The sequence below is a fragment of the Megalopta genalis genome, chromosome 14, assembly GCF_051020955.1.
Source record: "Megalopta genalis isolate 19385.01 chromosome 14, iyMegGena1_principal, whole genome shotgun sequence".
Classification (NCBI taxonomy): domain Eukaryota; kingdom Metazoa; phylum Arthropoda; class Insecta; order Hymenoptera; family Halictidae; genus Megalopta; species Megalopta genalis.
The window spans coordinates 10,306,069-10,328,073 of NC_135026.1; the positions used below are offsets into that span (position 1 = coordinate 10,306,069).

At 36.0% G+C, this 22,005-nt stretch overlaps 1 protein-coding gene across 1 annotated transcript; it reads left to right on the forward strand.

Moving 5' to 3' along the window:
- Nucleotides 1-283: 283 nt before the first annotated feature.
- LOC117225840 (vascular endothelial growth factor receptor 1-like) lies at nt 284-19,853 on the forward strand. The gene is made up of 23 exons (XM_076526227.1): nt 284-602; nt 4,129-4,262; nt 4,371-4,572; nt 4,697-4,824; nt 6,070-6,211; nt 6,960-7,108; nt 7,193-7,367; nt 8,264-8,387; nt 9,891-10,084; nt 10,321-10,487; nt 11,073-11,208; nt 11,459-11,602; nt 11,733-11,888; nt 11,958-12,097; nt 12,852-13,014; nt 13,087-13,199; nt 13,274-13,424; nt 15,158-15,382; nt 15,725-15,899; nt 16,409-16,604; nt 16,919-17,250; nt 18,281-18,386; nt 19,354-19,853. Exons 1-23 carry the CDS (start codon nt 542-544, stop codon nt 19,708-19,710), a joined length of 3,870 nt encoding a protein of 1,289 aa, XP_076382342.1. The 5' UTR covers nt 284-541; the 3' UTR covers nt 19,711-19,853.
- The last annotated feature ends 2,152 nt before the right edge of the window (nt 19,854-22,005 follow it).

A 22,005-nucleotide genomic window follows, 5' to 3' on the forward strand; every position in this document is an offset into this window, starting at 1 on the left:
ATATTAATATGAAAAAAGTATGTTTATATTTTTAATAAAAATCAATGAAATGTTATCGCGTTTGGTCTCATTTTAATGAGAAAAATCTCACGATCGCATTGGAAAAAGTCTCATTGAAAAATAATGGAAAAATAAGAAAGTTATACATCGCGTTATTATTTATTCTTCATTTGTGTCTGGCACCATGCTCGCGCGTCCACTGTGAATACATACTCTCGGATCGAGCACGCTGCTAAACACGACGCTGCAAGCATTGCACGTAAATGTGCATCAACCTTAGAGCGTCGATTTTCATAAAAATCGGATAAAGTTATGAATTCAGATCTACTTATCGCGTTCGACTTATCTGAGGCGGGTTATCGTCGTCGATATATCTTGATCAGAGGATTGCCGGGGTGTGATTAGATCCTAGAATGTTTCTAGAAGCCGAGTAGTTTATTCGCGTGTTGTCGTTCCGTGATGCGTTGTCAGGCATGTAAAGTGTTCAAGCTCAGTGATACATAGAGAAGAAGAAACATCCACACGCAAGAATCACGGGAAAATGCTGTGCCGCCGTCGATGGTTCCTCTTTGCTGTTGGTCTTTTCTCATACCTGGACAGAGGTAAATTACGGCTGTATCTGTCAGCCATGGCCCACGAAGCGTTCGACGAGTATCGACTTGGATTTTATTGCATACGAGCATCGATAATACTCGAACGTTAATCCCAAGTTTCGGGTAACATGTGTGCGATGTTGCATATCTGTGTTCGTCTAATCGACGATGCGGCAAATTGTATATGGTGGTCGCTATTGCATTTCTGTGCACTGCAGCTTATCTCGATGAGACCGTACGTTTTTCTCCAACTTTGGCCGGTCGATAGCTTCTTACCGCACCTATACTTAGGATCGTCCCTAAAATAAACATAGATGAGTATATAACGTGTTGATTTTTTATGTCAATGCTAGGTCTATGAGGCCTAATCATAACAAGCCAGGAGATACGGTGCTAAAGATAAATAAATAAGTAAATAAATATATATATATATATATAATATATATAAATATAATAAATATATATATATATATAATATATATAAATATAATATATATATATATATAAATATAATATATATATATATATATATATATATATATATATATATATATATATATATAAATATATATATTTATAATCATAACAAGCCAGGAGATACGGTGCTAAAGATAAATAAATAAATATATATATATATATATATATATATAAAACATATAATATATATATTTATTTATTTATTTATCTTTAGCACCGTATCTCCTGGCTTGTTATGTCATAGACCTAGCATTGAGATAAAAAATCAACACGTTGTTTACTCACGTTGTATACTCACGTTGTATACACGTTGTATACACGTTGTATATATATTTTAATTCATTTAATTTTGCAATTGTTTCGTACGACGTATGCGACCGAGCGTTGTCGTGGAGAAGTATTGCGCCATGCCGATTAACAAGTGATGGGCGTGTAATTTTCAATTTTCCATTTCAGAAAGGTGTCGCAATATTGTTGTATGGTCAACTTTCATTCTGCTAGCAAGTTCCCTTGTAGATACAGTTGAATTCGTTTCCACCAATGCTTTCGGGGCATCATTTTTCACAGACGTTTCGAAGTCTTCCACACGGTTCATTTTGTAGGGAACAATTACCGGACCGAAAATCAAACCAACGCTGCACTTTTCGATCGCTAACAGTGTTCTACCTAAACGCTTGATTTATATTGCGTGCAGCTTTTGCAGCATTATTACCAAGTATATACTCATGTAGTAAAAAAATTACACACACACACACACGAATATCGATTGAATTCATAGCCTTACGAAATTCGAAACAAATAACAAAGTGGAACACTTTCGAGAAAATCTTCTTTGTTGAAATGTGACTCTGCCAATGGACAGTACGACTATAAACAAGGTTCAGCTAAAAACAAAAGCATAATGAAAACGGGGAGACAAGTACACGTTATTCACCGACTCAGTCGAACTTTAGCATCGGCGTAGCGAGAAAATTGACAAATTACAGGGCTGTAACAATATACGAAGGTACAAATTCCAGCATACCGAAATTCGGCAAATCCCGGAGAAACTACTGCACTTCTATGGAGCAGTATTATGATACTACATTATTATTATGATACTAAGCAGTATTATTCTAGTATAAATACTGCTATATAATACTAGTATATGATACTAGTAGTATCATATTATGATACTACTATAAAATAATATTTTAGTGGTATTAGGTCTACCGGAAAGTTCTGTCCGATAGTGCCACTTCAAGTTTCAATCCACATGCACGTGTTGATTTGAGGCATATATGACTATCTCTCTTTATCATTGCATTTACACACATGTACTCTCCTAAATAAACTGAAACAAAGATGTCTCGTGTCATTATTAAGCGAGACGCGATCGTGAAAACATGGCTACCGATGATAATGCCAGACCACATGCTGCTTTGGCGACTCGTCAGAAAATCGCAGAGCTAGGCTGGGAAATTCTGTCGCATCCACCATACTCCCCGGACCTAGCACCCTCCGATTATCACTTGTTTCTCTCTTTGCAAAACTTTTTACAGGAAAAAAAATTCAAAACCGAAGCTGATGTCAACCGAGCACTAGTCGAGTTCTTCGCCTCTAAAAATAAATCACTTTTTAAAAATGGCATTTACAAGTTGCCATCGCGCTGGCAAGAATTCATAAGTAACGATGGAAAGTATATTCTACAATAAATATTATTAAATGTATGAAAATTGTGTTATATTTCAATTGAAAAACGGACAGAACTTTCCGGTAGACCTAATACAATAACGCCAACGAAACTTGTATGCGGAGATAGATACCTGTTGCGGTAGAATCCAAAATATATCGTAGTGCTCGAGACCAATCGGAACGTTTATGGTACACTTTAGATACAGTGATTCGCCCTTTATCACATAAGGCATTGTATTATTGATAATTGGTTTGGGCAGTGTATACGTGCCTAAATGAACAAAATCGTAGGTTGCTAAAAGCCTGTAGAAAGCCTTCGTGAAAAAGAAACGTTTTTTAAATCTATCGTGAGAAAAATGTAGGTTTCTTATTCAATGATTTTCATCAATAAATCGATTCCTTCTGTCTCAGTTTCTTCGTTAGATTAATAAAGCTATTTTCTTCCACAAAACTTTCCGGTAGACCTAATACAATTCCGATTCCGCGACACTCGTGGAAAAATTACTGTACAGTAATGTCTCCCTTACTGACGCTCAGGTTCTGTACAGAAATGGACAATTTGGGAAGAGGAGACACGATTATTCGAACCTTGCAACTCGTTTTCATGGTTGTTGACAATCGATAACCATAAAGAAAACGAGCAACAAGGCTCGAACAATCGTATCTTCTCTTCCAAAATTGTCCATTTTTGTGGACAATCTGAGCGTCAATTAGAGAGACATTACTGTATATCTAACTATCATTCGCCTCTTATGTTTATCGGTTGTAAATATTTGTTTGGCAGCGTTTTAAGCTACACGGATCTAAATACTGATTAGCCACAGTATAATGACATTGATACGATACTATTTGAACGTACATCTTGCGTTGATAACTGTGCGAACGTAATATTCACTTGGATCTACAAGGTATCCCAAAATTAGGATACTTCCGGGAAACGAGAGATTCCCAAGGTCATTTCCCTTTAGACAAATTTTCTCCGAGGCATCGTTCACGAGTTATTAACGAAGAACAGTGACCAATGAGAGGCGAAATCAGCTGGCACGAAGCGGCCCAGCCAACGAGCGGTCGAAGTCCAGTTCCGTTGACTGGGCCGCTTCGCGCTCGCCTCTCATTGGTCAGTGTTTTCCGTTAATAACTCGTAAACAAAGCCGCAGATTGCAATTTCGTTGAGGAAAAAGTTACTTCAAATGACCTCAGGAACCCCTCATTTCCCGAAAGTACCATAATTTTGGGATACCCTGTATAGATTCGGATTGATCTAAGCAAACGTGTGTATAATCATCGTCTCACTCGAGAGAATTGTATTTATTCATTTATTTCATTTACTAGATGCGTTGCGCGTTTGTTATCGAACGAATAAGCTTCTTTCCTTTCTTTTCAGACTCAACAGCTCTAAAACCGACTATATCATTGACAACTGACCAGATTTTCATAAAAGAAGGCGAGCCTCTGCTGCTGAATTGCTCCGGCAACTCGGACATCTTCTTCACGTATCCCACCAACCTATCATATTATGTAAGCAATAAAGTAATAACATAATATAATCTTTTACAGAGTATCATTTTAAGTTAAAGTTTGCAAAGTAAAGGTGAAATGATTGTAACGTATTCTCTTTGAAAACAGTCTGATTCGATCGATTATTATACATCGCCTGTCGAAATAAAGAAAATCCAAGATAAATATGGCACCCACTGGTACGACTTTCGTCGACCGAACACAGTCTTTGGTGACACTGGTTGGTATGCTTGCTCGTATCATCCCATTCTGACCACCGGACATAATTATTCCGACCCTGGAGTCAGCTCGGTCTATGTCTATGTTAAGTGTAAGTGTACTTTAGATTTCGAAGTTTATACTTCGGATCTTCAAGCTTATGCAAAAATTGCCCCAAATCTCACAGTGTCGAACTATGGACGCCGCAATTTAGTAGTTGAATCATTATGTTTCAGCTGAAACAGTTCAGTTCGTGGAACGAACATATTCGCATGCTTTACTAACAACTGTGCGCAACAACATTGTCATACCGTGTAGAACAACGTCGCCGGCAGCGGAGGTCAAGCTTACAAAGTTCAGCGCAGTACGTAATCGATTGTACAACAAATTTTGTTAATATGAATTTCCCGAGGTAACGTAACATCGACGTTACGTGACGTACATGTGAACGTAAAAATTGAAGTTACAAAATACGCCAGGCTGGCGCCAAAGAAAATCTGGGTGTACAAAGGGCCCAAACGCGACCAGAAAGCGGGCTACTTTTCGAGTCGATCGTCGACGAAGAAACGCTAACGAGATCGAGTTTAATTCTCTTTCGAGCAATATAATCGATTAGGTAATAGAGATACCAGATAAAAAGCCGCAGCCGATTCAGTGCGATAAACTGAGTTCAGTGCGATAGAGTCCGCGAAACACTTATTCACATACATTTGTAGTAAAGCCGAAACTTGTAATATACTAGCTTTTACTAGTTTACTTTGGTTACAAAACTCAATTATTTCCACTTCCTAGTTCGGAGCAGTAGTTGGTACAAATCCACAATGATATACCTTCATCGCTCGAGGTATATCTTTATTTCTCTTTCTTACAAAGTTACGAGGCAGCCAATTCAATATAATAATAATAATAATAATATAATAACAATATAATATATATATATATTATATTGTTATTATATTATTATTATATATATATATATATATATATATATATATATATAGAGAGAGAGAGAGAGAGAGAGAGAAAGAGATCAGTTTAGGATTTGGAGAAATTGTTATTTTATTTATATTATATATATATTATTATTATCATTATATTATATTATATATATAATATAAATATAATAACAATTAATATAATATAATGATAATAATAATATATATATAATATAAATAAAATAACAATTTCTCCAAATCCTATCCTGATCTCTTTCTCTCTCTCTCTCTCTCTCTCTCTCTCTCTCTCTCTATCTAATATAATATAATAATAATAATAATATATATATATAATATAAATATAATAACAATTTCTCCAAATCCTATCCTGATCTCTAGGTAGGCACCCGTGCCGAAACAAGCATTGCCTTATAAAAATCCTTTAAATGGCTCATCAAAATCCTTATAAAAATCCCAATCGCATCCAACCTCCGGCCACGCAAAGTTGCCTGGCCCCTCGGCTCATAACATATGTATATAAAAAAAGATCGGCACTGATTTGTTCAAATCACATGTACAAAGTTAACTGGTTCTAGTATATTTGCGCAGGCTTCACGCTTGATAATATGTACAGTTAATGTTCGATAAGTCATTTAATAAAATACATTGCGCAGGGTGGCAACCTGACAGAGCTACAATACGCTTTCGATCCAAAAATTGGATTTACACTGGACAAAGTCAACAATACTCAAAACGAGTGGTACATATGCACGATAGGTCCTAATCAAGACGTCTCTTATTTTGTAATTGTGTCGAGTAAGTACATTCGTTGAACGATGTTCATCTTATAGACTGCCTTTGCGAAACCTCTTTCACAAGATTTCCATATATTGAGTTGTGGCAACTAAGTAATTGCCGATCTGTTCAATGAAATAAAAAATTTTTTGTTCACTTGGAACGAAGTTTAATCTGCAATGTATTTTCCATTTTGTTCGATGACCTTTTGCCATCTTTCTGACAACTTGAAAATTCCACGCTCGTAGAAAGTCTGATCCTTTTCGACCGAAAACCGAGTTAAGTGAGATTTTACAGCGTCATCATCGTTAAAAGTTTTACCACGAAGGGAGTTGTCCAGGGATCGAAATAAGTGGTGATCCGATGGCGCGAGATCAGGGCTACATGGTGGGTGTAACATCAATTCCCAACCAATATCCATCAATTTTTGCCGAGTGGACAAAGACGTGTGCGGCCTAGCATTGTCCTGCTGGAAAATGACACCTTTACGATCGACCAATTCTGGTCGCTTTTCCTTGACCGCTGCATTCGATTTGTCCAGTTGCTAACATTCACGGATAATAAAAAATAACATAATAATAATAATAATAATTTTATAATATAACATTCACGGATATCATAAAAATGGGAGTGAGAGACATCTATAACTGAAATCGGCAATTACTTAGTTGCCAACCCAATAGAAGACGTAGTTTTTCTTTTATTTAACAATCGTGCTGTCATTTTAACATTAGCAAAATTATGAGAGAGTACATTTTTCTCTCGATAGGATCAACGGACAATGTACTGCCCCAACCGAGAATTGCGAATAATACTTTGTTGCACGTAAAAAAGGGCGAAACTCTGTACCTGAAGTGTACCATTACTATTCCGAGAGACCAAAACTACTACAGTGCATCTTGGATTCCATGGAAACAAGTATCTACCATCGCGTATAAGTTTCATTTACGCCAGCCACGCCCGTCCGAGTTAAATTCGACGTGGCAATTTTTGTTATTTCAGAGCTTCAAAGTGACTACCTGGAACGCTAGCCAGAATATTGGAGGTGATGGCATGGTTGAGAAAATGGCCTTATTGAGGGTCACAAACGTGACCTACACGGAGGAAGGTATTTATCAGTGCAGGGTGAAGGACAAGAATTATGAGAAAAATTCGCGGACGTATGTCCAGGTCCATGGTATGTACGATCGTGACGTTCCGCGTGAAATATGACGATAGTAACAATAATGTAAATCTAAATAACAATATTTGGTGCTTCAATTTACGCGCAGAAATACACGCAAAAATACACGCAAATACACAAAATATTGTGTTGGCAGGAAACTAATTTCGGTATTTCAATGTGAAATAAAACTCAATTTTTTCTGTACCAGAAACGAACTTTAATCGGTCAAATATTTTCCATTCTGTTCGATGACCTTTTGCCATCTTTCTGAAAACATCATGATTCCGGGCTCATAAAATGTCTGGTCCTTACCGGTAAAAAACTCAATCAAGTACGATTCGAGGCTATCGTTATTATTGAAATTTTTACCATTTAAAAAGTTTCGTAAACTTCGAAATAAATGATAATCCGATGGTGTGCAAGGTAGGGGCTATATAATATAACCAATATAATAATAATATATAATAATAATATATAACCTAATATATCAAATAAATAATAATAAATATATAATAATAATAATATTAAATAAATATATATATTAAATAAATAATAAATAATGCGAGCCTCAGCCACTTTCTTGCCTTTATGAAAATAAAAACGTAAAATGTGTCGAAAATGTTCATTTTCGCACATTTTTGCACATGTTAAAATTGACAGGAAACTATCGGTTGTAAATAGAACTAAAAGGAATTTGTTTCTATAGTAACCACCAAAGCTGAAGACAACAAATTATAACATTAAGAAAAAGAATGACAATGCAAACATAACGCTATCCATTGGTGCAAACCGAAATTACTTTCTTGCCAATCCTTGTATACGATAAAGACAACGATAGCGCGTTCTAGACGCGCTCTTTATAAAAGACCAGCATCATCCTCTACAGCTTCTGCTTATTGAATGTTTAGAGTCGATCGATCCATTCATCAAGCTAACAACTACGAATCCGAATAGATACTACAAACGCAATATTGGTGATTCAATGGAGTTGGTTGTCGACGTAGACGCGTATCCTCCGCCTGACGTGCAATGGTACGTCGAAGCTTTTTAAATAACATCGAATTATACAAGATGGACCTGTTGATTATTTGCTTGCAAATAATTAAAGGCAGAGTTTTAGGTAAAAGTATATTTATTGAACACACACGGAAACACAAGATCTAATATACAGGCTTGCTCGTAACTTAGAGACAACGAGTGTACTCGTCAGCTACTCACAGACGGCTAACTAAAAAACCGCGGAAGACACGCAAACTGTGTGGGTCGGAAAATCCTTAGTGGTCATAAATGACCAATCCGTTCTCACACCGCGTGTAACGGACTTTCGAGTCAAAATTTGCTCGACTCGAGTCGACGCGCGTTTAGCGCACACGTGCCCCGCAGACGGGCCGCAAGGGCCGACTTACCTGAAAAACGGACAAGGCCGTAAAACATACAAAGTACCCATTTTCAACAGCACCGAAAAATGCCAGACATTTGCAGGACCACGCGACGTGATCAGTTAAATTTATTCTGTTGCTATTAGTTCGATTGAAAACTTATTGATCTAAAATAACACGGTTCAAGGAGAGCTATAAGATGATTGTACCAAATTTTTTGTTATTCCTTTTTTTTCCCGGAGTTGTAGATCGACCTACAATATTTTAGCACCCATCTTTTAGAGGATGCTAAGACGAATTTGGCAAAAACATCGTAACGTATAACTTTTTCAGAATTTAAACCAAAAAAGCTGTGGATTTAGCTATAAATAACCTTGATATCTCCGGGGAAAGAAAGGATCAAGGAAAATTTGGTAGAATCTTCTTAAAGCTCTCCTTAAACCATGTTATTTTAGATAATATAATATAATATAATATAATATAATATAATATAATATAAAATATAATATAATATAATATAATATAATATAATATAATATAATATAATATAATATAAAATATAATATAATATAATATAATATAATATAATATAATATAATATAAAATATAATATAATATAATATAATATAATATAATATAATATAATATAATATAATATAATATAATATAATATAATATAATATAATATAATATAATATAATATAATATAATATAATATAATATAATATAATATAATATAATATAATATAATATAATATAATATAATATAATATAATATAAAATATAATATAATATAATATAATATAATATAATATAATATAATATAATATAATATAATAATAATCGAACTACTAGCAACAGAATAAATTATGCTGATCACGTTGCGTGAACCACCTTGCGTTTCTAGACTACTCTGTGGGTGTGAAAACAGTCACTCGTCTCCCTATAGGCATTTAATAACGTCGCACATTTAAATGACCAACTCGCGACAGTTGTCTCCTCAAACGAGGAATCTGAACATTCTAGGTATCTCGATAATATTATTTCTCTGCAGTCGCTGTGTTTTCTTTCCAAATGGAAACTGAAGATGATCACTTTGCATTGCAGTCCGCTTATCATTTCTCTACGTCTCGATAGCCAAAGTTTCATTTCGCAGGTTCGATACACATGGCGACGAAATTCCAGCGACTTTGTGGCTATACGGGAGACTCAAATTATCAGTTGACAATGCACATTGTAAACCGACATTGAGAATCAACAGCTTGAATTTAAACGACATGGGAATATATTCTATCCAGGCTAGCAATCGGTATAAAAAGGAAACTTTGAACTTTACGTTGGAGATAATAGGTACGCTATTTTCATTGTTCATAAACGATATCATATAAAATTATATATATTATTATTATTATTATTATCTTATATATATAATTATATTATAATAATATTATTATTATTATTATCTTATATATAATTATATTATAATAATATTATTATATATATAATATATATCACATAAAAATATTGTTCGGAGTGACTGTATCGATGTAATGGCTGTTCGGTCTGATCCACGATGAGTCTTTTAGCCAAGCCAAAAGTGCACATGAGCGAACCGAGCAGGTACCACTTCCATAATCAGGTGGCGAAGGTAGAATGCCATGTGGAAGCGTTTCCAAAGCCGAATGTTACCTGGAGTTACAGCAAGTGTCCAAATGACCTTCCTTGCGACGATGCCACTCCTAAGTACTTAACGGTACGTAATGTTTTCACTCCGAACCAACTGCGAATGAATCGCAACAAGATGGCAAAGATAGATGGCAAGATGTTAAACAATAGATGCATAAAATTAGTAATAAAAATTAATAAAATAATTGATTTGTATAACACTTTCCGACTGAATGTTATAAAGCGGTTCGAACACTTATGTTGCACGAAAATTCGATGCTCCTTAATATCTTTTTAATTATATAGATAATGTTTGACACTAAATCGAAAGTTTGTTGTACCCTTTACTTTAATATCTCGTAAAATACTTTTTCCCCTCGTTGTATATATTTATTGAAATATATGGCGTAAAGTCGAAGTTACACTAGTCTTCGAATATTTTCGTTACACACTGCGTACGTACGATTATACCTTTATCATTGTAACGTGAACCTAAGAGAAGATTCACGCATTTCCCATAAATGAGTCTTTATAATTTCAACAATTTTTTAACTGAGAAATGTGACATCCGTCATTTTCTCCGACACGATGGTTTAACTTTGATCAAAGCCCTTTGTAAACTCGTAATATCGATTGTGACCGATTGATTAAATCAAGTGACATTCTCCTACAGAACGCCAAAGAAAACGGAACCGTGACTCAGCTGGTCTCCACGGTATGGACGGTCATCGAAAAGTTTAGCAAGCTTACTTGCAGTGCGTGCAACATTGTTGGCTGTGGAACTGTCACCAAACGGCTGTCTGCTTCCGGTGAGACAGGGATCAGGTTCACTGTTTACGATCAGCAAACGGGAATGCTTTTGCATTCATAACTAGACTGCGGATTTAATTCAACAATGTTAAAAAAAAGTATTAAGAGACGAAATAAGTTTTTGCTCGATTATTTAACTGTGTCGTTATTCGACTCGTTGTATGCTCATGCAATGCTTGCTTAATGGACGTCTTCTTACGACCACGTTTTCATTAAATGCTACATATAATGTGATTCAAAATATTTTAGAAGAAGTCGGGGATTTCGGTATCATTCTCACGAAGGAGCCAGTGGCAGAGGGTGACGACTGGGAGCTGATCTGCGCTGCTTCGATTCATAATTATTCGGACACCTTCGACTGGAGCAGAGAAACTGGTCCAATTGTACAATCTGGTAATTCTATTTTCAATATTCACGTGTTAGAATCGCGTTAGAAAATTTACTTTTCTACGATTCATTTTAAAAACCAATCAAGTTCAATGAGATATTGAACGAGCCGAAAATAATATGCCTAAAACTGCAGACAGAATTTCTATCCATCGAGAAAGGACGGTATTCACGTATAGATCAATTTTGAAGATACGCAATGTAAAAATAGAGGACTCGCAGGAATATATTTGTACAGGGAAGTCCATGGGTAATTTGACTCAGTCTACTGGATATCGTTTGGAAGTGAACGGTAATTGGAAATGCAAATTCCTAAAAAGATTGAATAGTGTATTGTTGAATAATTTTAGTTTCGTTTTAGCTGCGCGAGCGCCTATTATTACCGATACCAATTTAAAGAAAGGCGAGAAAATCATCGATCTTAACACACCAGGTTACAAGGGAATAAATGTTCACTGTTTCGTGGATGGTATGCCTAAACCGAGTATTATTTGGTTTAAGGTAAGTGATTAGGTGTTGATATTATATTTCTACATCAGGTTTATATCTTATTTACCACTTTACTATTTTGTTATTTTATTATTTTACCACTTTACTATTTTTTGTTATTTTATTATTTTACCATTTTACTATATTGTTATTTTAGTATTTCACTATTTCAATATTTCACTATTTCTGTATTCCACTATTTCACTATATCAATATTTCACTATTTCTGTATTCCACTATTTCACTATATCAATATTTCACTATTTCTGTATTCCACTATTTCACTATATCAATATTTCACTATTTCTGTATTCCACTATTTCACTATATCAATATTTCACTATTTCACTATTTCACTACTTCACTACTTCACTACTTCACTACTTCACTACTTCACTACTTCACTACTTCACTACTTCACTACTTCACTACTTCACTACTTCACTACTTCACTACTTCACTACTTCACTACTTCACTACTTCACTACTTCACTACTTCACTACTTCACTACTTTACAATTTCACTACTCCACTATTCCACTCTTTTCTCTATTCTATTTTCTTAATTTTCGCATTTCTCTATTTCACTATATCACTACTTCACTATTTAACTATTTCAATATTTTACTATTGTACTACTTCACCACTTCATTGTTTCACTATTTTACTATTTCACTATGTCACTATTTTATCATTTTACTAAAAAAAAAAAAATTCGGACATTTATTTTGTTGCAAGCTTTTGAAAATCGACTTACTTTTGATAGGATGGTACACAGTTGTTAATTAACAACGACAAGCACAAGATTTCCAATAACTCCCAAAAAGTTGAAATGGCATATCCATTGGAAGTCGACAGCGGCGTGTACATGTGTCGAGCGGAGAATCGGTTTGGAAAAGTAGAAGCTTCTCAACGAATAAGGGTAAAAGGTAATTTGTTAAATCGAGCAGTGTAGACACGCAGGAGTAAGAAATTCCACTTACGTTTGTTTCAATTAACAGGATTCGGTATTCAAGCTAGCAGACTTGTAACTGTAATCATTTTACCTGTCATGTTAGCGGTGTTAGTTTTGATCCTGGTGATTTTCGTCGGCCTCAAGTATCGCCGTTATAGGGTAACTTCAGTTTCTGGTGTTAAGTCGTGCCATTTGATTGCCCAACAATTTCATCAGCTTCTATGATGTTGCAGACGAAAAATAGGAAATTAATGCGAGATGCTTTTCGGCGCTTCGAGAAGGGAGCTGTCGAGTGTTTGAATCCGGAGTTGACACTAGACGATCAGGCAGATCTCCTACCTTATGATAAGAAATGGGAATTTCCCATCGAGAATTTGAAATTAGGTAAGCGTCGATTAAAACTCTTCACACGACATTTTCCATTGATTAACACGTTCCGTGCCGAGCTTTTCTTACTCGAATCTTCACACTTTGATATTTTACTAAAACTTGATGTATTACGTGCAATTATTAATTCTCGTACACATGACAACGTAACAAAAACTTATCAACGCCCATTCTTGCGGTGGAAATTGATTCTTCGGTTCTAAATTTCTTGTAAACAATTTGTTCAGTTCACTAAGTAAACATGCAAGCGTGTACCATCGATGGTACACGTGGCACGGAACGTGTTAAAAGTTCCTTCTGTAGTTAAATATACCGAAATTCGTCCTCGAACGTATAATTTTCAAAATAGAATCACAATCAGTCCGATGAAGTTGGACTGTTGCATCTGCTTTGTTTACATATTGTTTGATCACGTTCAAATAGTATAAATATTATAAAAAAATATACCGTCGTACCGTGCAAGATCTGCGTAACTTTCGCAAGTAGGAATTAGCCATTGTAAAGCGATATTCGTCGAAGTTTCAAAGCGGACGCTTCAAAAATGGCCAACGAGAGCCACAGCGAGAACGGAGACAGTTCTCAGTATATGCTCTCTCGATGACAAACGCGTAACGCGTAAAGACCAAACATATTTAAAAAATTGGCAACTGGTGTTGATCCTGATTCATCTAACCCATTAATTCTCTACACTATGTATTGGGTTGGCAACTAAGTAATTGTGCCGATTTCAGTTTTAGATGTCTCTCACTCCCATTTTTATGATATCCGTGAATGTTATATTATAAAATTATTATTATTATTATGTGTTATTTTTTATTATCCGTGAACGTTAGCAACTGGACAAATTGAATGCAGCGGTCAAGGAAAAGCGACCAGAATTGGTCAATCGTAAAGGTGTCATTTTCCAGCAGGACAATGCTAGGCCGCACACGTCTTTGTCCACTCGGCAAAAATTGATGGATATTGGTTGGGAATCGATGTTACACCCACCATATAGCCCTGATCTCGCGCCATCGGATCACCACTTATTTCGATCCCTGGACAACTCCCTTCGTGGTAAAACTTTTAACGATGACGACGCTGTAAAATCTCACTTAACTCAGTTTTCGGCCGGAAAGGATCAGACTTTCTACGAGCGTGGAATTTTCAAGTTGTCAGAGAGATGGCAAAAGGTCATCGAACCAAATGGAAAATACATTGCAGATTAAACTTCATTCCAAGTGAAAAAAAAATTTTTTATTTCATTGAACAAATCGGCAATTACTTAGTTGCCAACCCAACAGCTTTCGCAGTCGACTCAGAAATCATTTCGGATTTGTGTTCGAGGTTTTTGGTTCATATAAGAACCATCTGTTGTCTGTTAACCCTAGAAAGATAACCATATGACAACGTACGTAAAAGATAACCATACGCTTCAGAGGCGCATGCTTTTCTAAGGCGTCAATTTTATACTAACAATGGATATTTATTTAAGTTAATCTAGTCATTTTAAAGGTTTGGCATTATTGTAAAAATAAAATGCATTTATATTATATTTTTTTATATTTTAAGTAATTTTAAACTTAAATCACTAGACCTCTATGAAAAATTAACAAAAATCAACAGTCTTCGCAGGCGCCTCTGCGACGTAGGTTATCTTTCTCGGGTTAAAAAGCTAATTGAAATGTTAGTTGAACGGAGTAAGTTTGGCTAATAATTTTCTGTAATAACTGTGCGGTAACGACTTACAGGGAAAAAATTGGGAAGCGGTGCGTTCGGCGTAGTCTTGAAAGCGGAAGCTCTAGGCATTTGCGAAAGCGGGGAGAAAACTACTGTTGCTGTGAAAATGGACCGTCGTGGTCCCGATAACCTGTATATGTCTGAACTTGGCAATGAAATCAAGATCATGATACATGTTGGCAAACACCTGAACGTTGTCAACCTTCTTGGTGTTTGCACGAAAGACAAGTTGGAACGTACGTTTTCTTCCTGTTAATTCATTTAGGGTCACGCTCTACTAAGTCCAAAAGTACCATTTGTAATATAAATTAGCACCGGATTTCGAAACGTACACATATTATCATGTGAAAATTATTAATTAAAGACACGTATTTTTTATTCTCTAGTTCCTACAACCATTTTATTTCGCTTTCGCAAGATTTGTTGCATAACGCTGGTTGTACAGCACCAAATTTCTTGCGAGTTCACTGAATTTTCTTTACAATAATCAAAATCATTTGTAATATTGTTAGCCTGTAGACTTATCGTTTAAAGAGTAAATTTCAATTTTATATAAATGATTTTTGTTGCTTCTTCAGATCGATTGTTAGCGATCGTAGAATTCTGCCAATTTGGAAATCTGCGCGATTACTTATTCAAGCATAGAAGCGATTTTATCAATCAGATCGACCCAACGACTGGCAAATTTGATCTCAACATCGGTCAAGATCGGTTGATCTTAACGAGACCAGCCAGGCTCTGCAGCACTAACAGGTTCGTTGCTATAATAATTCCTTCGTGCTACCTTTTACTTGTTAACAACACTACGACTACGAATCTATAATATCTCATGTAGTTGTAAACGAACATAATTTGGTGTTCAGCGAATAACACTTTCGTTGTTGAATTATAAAATGTTAGTCCAGAATGGTTGTGTAAGAACCCATATATGCGTTCATAATCCAGATTGAATGGTTTTATGATAAGCCAGATATGTGTTCAAAGTCCAAATTAAATGGTTATGTGAATATCCATATATGCGTTAACAATCCATTGTTAACGATTCTGCCGAACGCATATATGTGTTCATACTGCTCAAAGGAATAAGTAAATTAATAGGGACGTAACAGTATCGTTTCATGCATCGAAATGCAACTATTTGCTTCCGGTGATTAACACGATGAAACTGCTGGTGCATGCAAGGGGTTTCCGTGCTCGCGCTTTTCTGTTCTTCTCTGTCTGCGCGATAGGGTAAAATCTGCGGAATTGCCATCTTGTTTCAGTAACCGCAGTTCTGAATCTGATTCGGTGCAGTGTCACGCGCGTGATTCCGTTCTTGATAGTGCTTCATCTCAACCTGGTTGGTCCAACTATCGGGGAGACTACAAGGACTCTAATGTAAAACCAATCTGCACGCAGGATCTGTTGTCCTGGGCGTTCCAAGTAGCTCGTGGAATGGAATATCTCAGCCAGAGAAGGGTGAGTTTCTGCGAGTTCTCGTCTCAAATAATTCTATCAGAACTGTATTATACAGAAAATTTCTATTTCAAAGCGAACTATATAATTAAATGAAAATGAAAATATCAATCATTTTTGGTAGTATTCACTTTGTTTTGTGCTTGACAATTCTATATGTTCTATACTTACTACGAATTAGCGTAATATCTGCAGTCTATTTATATAACAATTGAATAGTGAACTGTGACTTTTGCAATATTTCATTTGCATCGGAGATAAGCTACTGGACAAATGTCGGATCGCATATATACCATTTTTTAAAAATGAATGTACAGGTATTACACGGTGACCTGGCCGCTAGAAATATCCTGCTAGCCGATGACAATGTAGTGAAGATATGCGACTTCGGCCTGGCCAAGAGCATGTACAAAGAAGAAATTTACAAAAAGAAAAGCAACGGTCCATTACCCATTAAGTGGCTGGCCATCGAAGCAATGAGAGATCGAATTTTCTCCACGCAATCGGACATTTGGTCGTTCGGCATAGTACTGTGGGAGTTTTTTACGCTGGCTATGACTCCGTATCCTGGAATTGAGTCGGAGATAGTGTACCAGAAGCTGATCGAGGGTTACAGAATGGAGCAGCCAGACTATGCCACGCCCGAAGTGTAGGTTCACTCGAGATTTTTTACTTGGAATTATATTCGAAAACTAATTAAACGGAACAGTTTAAAGATTTCTGACTTTCTAAACATATGTCAACGAATGTGTCTCATCGAGTACCTGAATGAACTTCTTTTAAGGGTTTATGCTCGGTCAGAAATCTTCAAAAAATCAATTGTTAGGTTTTGATTGCTTACGAGAGAGTATTTTCTGATAGTTCCATTGTGATCGGATTGATCTTGACGGAGATATTGTCATTTAATTATATAAATAATTAAACTTCAACACTTTGACAGCCGTTGTCACGTACACATGACTTCGCGAAAATTTCAATTATGAAAATCGATTCAGCGCAGCTTTCTAAAAAATGTCTCATAATTATGTTATTAACAGACTATATCCTATTTGTATTATCAACGAAGTATATCATAATTACGCTATTAAAAAAGTGTATCATAATTACGCCATTAGCACTTTGGCTGCCGCGTCACCTATATGTTGGTGACAGAATTATTTCAAATTTAGTTTTTGATCATTCCTTTTTAGAGGCTGTTCCACTACAACTTCATATTATCCAGATTCACAAGTGGTAACAATATTGAAAAAGTAGTTATGTTATATAAAACTTTGCTTTGGAATTTTAATTAAATTGAATGAAATAATTTAATTGTATGAAATATTTGAGATACTTGCCGGGGCCGTCAAAGTGTTGAGAACTCTTAAAATTTACGGTTCATAAAAAAGAAAATAAAACTAGTAATATATGGCCTGATATTTTAAATAAAGAATCATTGATTGAAAAAGGTCTTAAAAATATTTTCAGAGAAGAAAATTCCCCCAGAAATATCATCTTTTTAAACTCCTAATTAAACATGACCCCTCGCAAACTTCACCCCGAATGCAAATTTCCAAATCTTCCAAATGGCGTGGTCAACTGCATCAGCATGGTTAATCATCGTACGTCGAGGACTGCAATACGTACGAACAGTGCAATTTGTAATCGATAACTGATGCTTTGCAATTTATCATTTCCAGGTACGACATAATGCATTGGTGTTGGAAGGACAAGCCTTATCTGCGTCCAAGTTTCACGGAGCTAGTCGACAGAGTAGGAAATTTGTTGGAGAAGAATGTAAGAGCGGTAAGTTCGTTGAGTGATCTTCGTGTCGCTACGTTCAGATCGAAATACAGTAAAAATTTCCCCGTAATTGATGCTCAGATCATACACAAAAATGGATAAACAAGCCTCAAGGCTCCATTAATCGCATCTGCTCTTCCCAAATTGTCCATTTTGTGTAAAATCTGTGCGCCAATTTGAGAGAATTTACTGTATTTTATATAATATATAATATATAATATTATATAAATTAATACAGTAAATTCTCTCAAATTGGCAAATTCTCAAAATATAATATATTATTAATAATATTTATATTAATAATAAATATAATATTTAATATATTTTATTTTATATTAATCGCATCTGCTCTTCCCAAATTGTCCATTTTGTGTAAAATCTGTGCGCCAATTTGAGAGAATTTACTGTATTTTATATATAATATATAATATATAATATTATATAAATTAATACAGTAAATTCTCTCAAATTGGCAAATTCTCAAAATATAATATATTATTAATAATATTTATATTAATAATAAATATAATATTTAATATATTTTATTTTATATTAATCGCATCTGCTCTTCCCAAATTGTCCATTTTGTGTAAAATCTGTGCGCCAATTTGAGAGAATTTACTGTATTATATTATATATTATAGTATTATATAATATAATATATAATATTATATAATATTATATAAATTAATACAGTAAATTCTCTCAAATTGGCAAATTCTCAAAATATAATAGATTATTAATAATATATATATTAATATAATATTATTAATAATAAATATTATATAATATTTAATATACTGTATTAATTAATGCCACTCCCTATTAATGGAGTTTTTGGCATTCTCCACACATTTCCATGGATAATCGAAGACCGTGATCATGTGGAAAGAATATGTTCAGCCACGATGATCTCGAAAGCAATTAACCCTTCGCGACTGAATTGAAAGCAAAAAATTGGTAATTCCAGCACTACATCGAATTAAACGTCCCATACCTGGACATGAACAAGACTCTGCTGGAGGACGGGAAGGAAGATTACCTGATGTTGGTCTCTGCGCCCGATCACGTTGCGCTTTCTTCGCCGACTCGCGATCCCGCGAATCCCGACGCATTTGAAACCACGAGAGAATCCGGCTACTTCAGCATGACTCGCGAGGACACCGAGGAGACATCGCTTATGCTGGACAAGGAGGAGGAAGATCCCTATCTGAAACCTATCAGTGTCCAGGAGCGGAAGGCGCAGTTTGTCGCGAGCAAAGGATCGACGAGTAATCAGGCGGTGGGAAGATCAGGATTATGCCAACTGCAAACCATCGACGAATAAATCCGAATAAAACGAATGACGTGGTCGCGGAGGAGAGGGTGCTGAATACGTGTACGATGGCAGGGATGGGCTTCGCTCCGGCGATCTTAAGCACTCCGGGGAATTACCTGAATATGCGTCAGCAGAAGAAGGGCATGAAGGAATATTTGCCCGTAGGATGCAACAATTCCAGCAATGTGATTGTGGATAATCGAGAGGCGATTCGAAGCGGGATCTCAAGTGTTTGGAAACTGCTGTTTACCTCGAAGCAATCCACTTGAATATGCTTTCGAAATTGCGTGACGCGTGTAGAGAAATGTACCTATATACATTATACCGAATAGTACACCTGGGAATACAGTGTGTGTCCCAAGGTGTTCCTGATGTCATTTCAAGGAACTTCTTCCTTGGCGAGAATGCAATACGTGGCTTCGTTTACGAGTTATTAACGATAAACAGTGAGCAATGAGAAGCGAGATCAGCTGGCGCGAGTTGGTCCAAAAGCCAGTTCCGTTCATTGGCTCGGCCGCTTCGCGAGACGTGATCTCGTCTCTCATTGGTCACTGTTTTTCGTTAATATCTCGTGAATGAAGTCGCGGATTGCATTTCCGCTAAGGAAAAAGTTACTTCAAACGGCCTCAAAAACCTCTCATTTCTCGCTTGTACAATAATTTTGGGACACCCTGTGTATTACGAATGTATCGTGTGTACAATAATTGATACAATGTGCAATGAGATGATTTTCCTGGAAGGGAGAAAAGAAACTCACGAAGTTATAGTATTGAAAACACAGTACCTGAGTACCCAGTGAGCACATCTTAAAGACGTCCATTTTACGTCTATTTTAAGAATAACTTGGAGACATCGTTTTAACATCTGAAACAAAAAACGTCTTTAACGCTTGAGATATGTCTTGAAGGCGTTTTCTTTTATGTTCGCAATGGTTTTTTAAATGAATCAGTCAAGTGCTTTTGAATAAAAATTTAATACGGGCGATGGAATCGGAAGACAAAAATGACGATGTGAGTTTCATTTTTACACTTTTTATACAAATTGGTGGTCGCCAAAGGCGCACCGATCAGCGATCTATTTTCTACAAAGATAGCTTTTCCAGAAGTTCGCCCGTTTCAATAGCGGCCGTCTGGAAAAGTATTGCTAAAGTCGCTAAAGTAGAGCGACATTTTTATAACATAAGATTCGGACCAACTTTCAATTCGCCAAAACTGTAAATTGCGCTGACAAAAGTAGTCGCAGCCAGCGACTGGCGGTGCGAAATAACGACCAACGATGATTAAGACGACGTCGTCTACGATAAGTCGTGGTCAAAGGATCGCCGGGGAGTAGTCGGATTTTAGAAAAGTTAGTATAATACGTTCGTTCGGCTAGGACAGCAGGACAGCGGCCGTAATCCTTGCCGATAATTGACGTGCTTCTGAAAGTCGAGTGTACACGTGTGATGACGTTCTGTGGTACAAACATATATAAAGAGTTCAAGCTTAGGTGATACCTAAAAAAAAGAAAGAAGCATCAGGAAGGGTTGGATAGGGTTATTGAAGAATAACCACGAAAAAATGCTATACCGCTACCGACAGTTCCTCTTTGCTGTCGCTCTTCTCTCAGATCTGTGCAGAGGTAATTGCGGCTTTATCTGTCACTATCAACCCCATCCGTGACCCTCGAAGCGTTTCGCGCGAGCATGTAGTCAAATAACTCGGCACAAGCCGCACAACTCGAAGGATCACTTCGTTGACTATTGGGTTGGCAACTAAAAAGAAACTTATACGCGATGGTAGATACTTGTTTCCATGGAATCCAAGATGCACTGTAGTAGTTTTGGTCTCTCGGAATAGTAATGGTACACTTCAGGTACAGAATTTCGCCCTTTTTTACGTGCAGCAAAGTATTATTCGCAATTCTCGGTTGGGGCAGTACATTGTCCGTTGATCCTATCGAGAGAAAAATGTACTCTCTCATAATTTTGCTAATGTTAAAATGACAGAACGATTGTTAAATAAAAGAGAAAGTACGTCTTCTATTGGGTTGGCAACTAAGTAATTGCCGATTTCAGTTATAGATGTCTCTCACTCCCATTTTTATGATATCCGTGAATGTTATATTATAAAATTATTATTATTATTATTATGTTATTTTTTATTATCCGTGAACGTTAGCAACTGGACAAATTGAATGCAGCGGTCAAGGAAAAGCGACCAGAATTGGTCGATCGTAAAGGTGTCATTTTCCAGCAGGACAATGCTAGGCCGCACACGTCTTTGTCCACTCGGCAAAAATTCATGGATATTGGTTGGGAATCGA

Bases quoted from the DNA above. Each gene is read 5' to 3' on its own strand.
- LOC117225840 (XM_076526227.1), top strand. From the start codon at position 542: ATGCTGTGCCGCCGTCGATGGTTCCTCTTTGCTGTTGGTCTTTTCTCA. The intron at 4,573-4,696 runs GTAAGTGTACTT...ATTATGTTTCAG, and splicing joins GGTCTATGTCTATGTTAAGT to CTGAAACAGTTCAGTTCGTG. The intron at 15,900-16,408 runs GTTCGTTGCTAT...ATCTTGTTTCAG, and splicing joins AGGCTCTGCAGCACTAACAG to TAACCGCAGTTCTGAATCTG.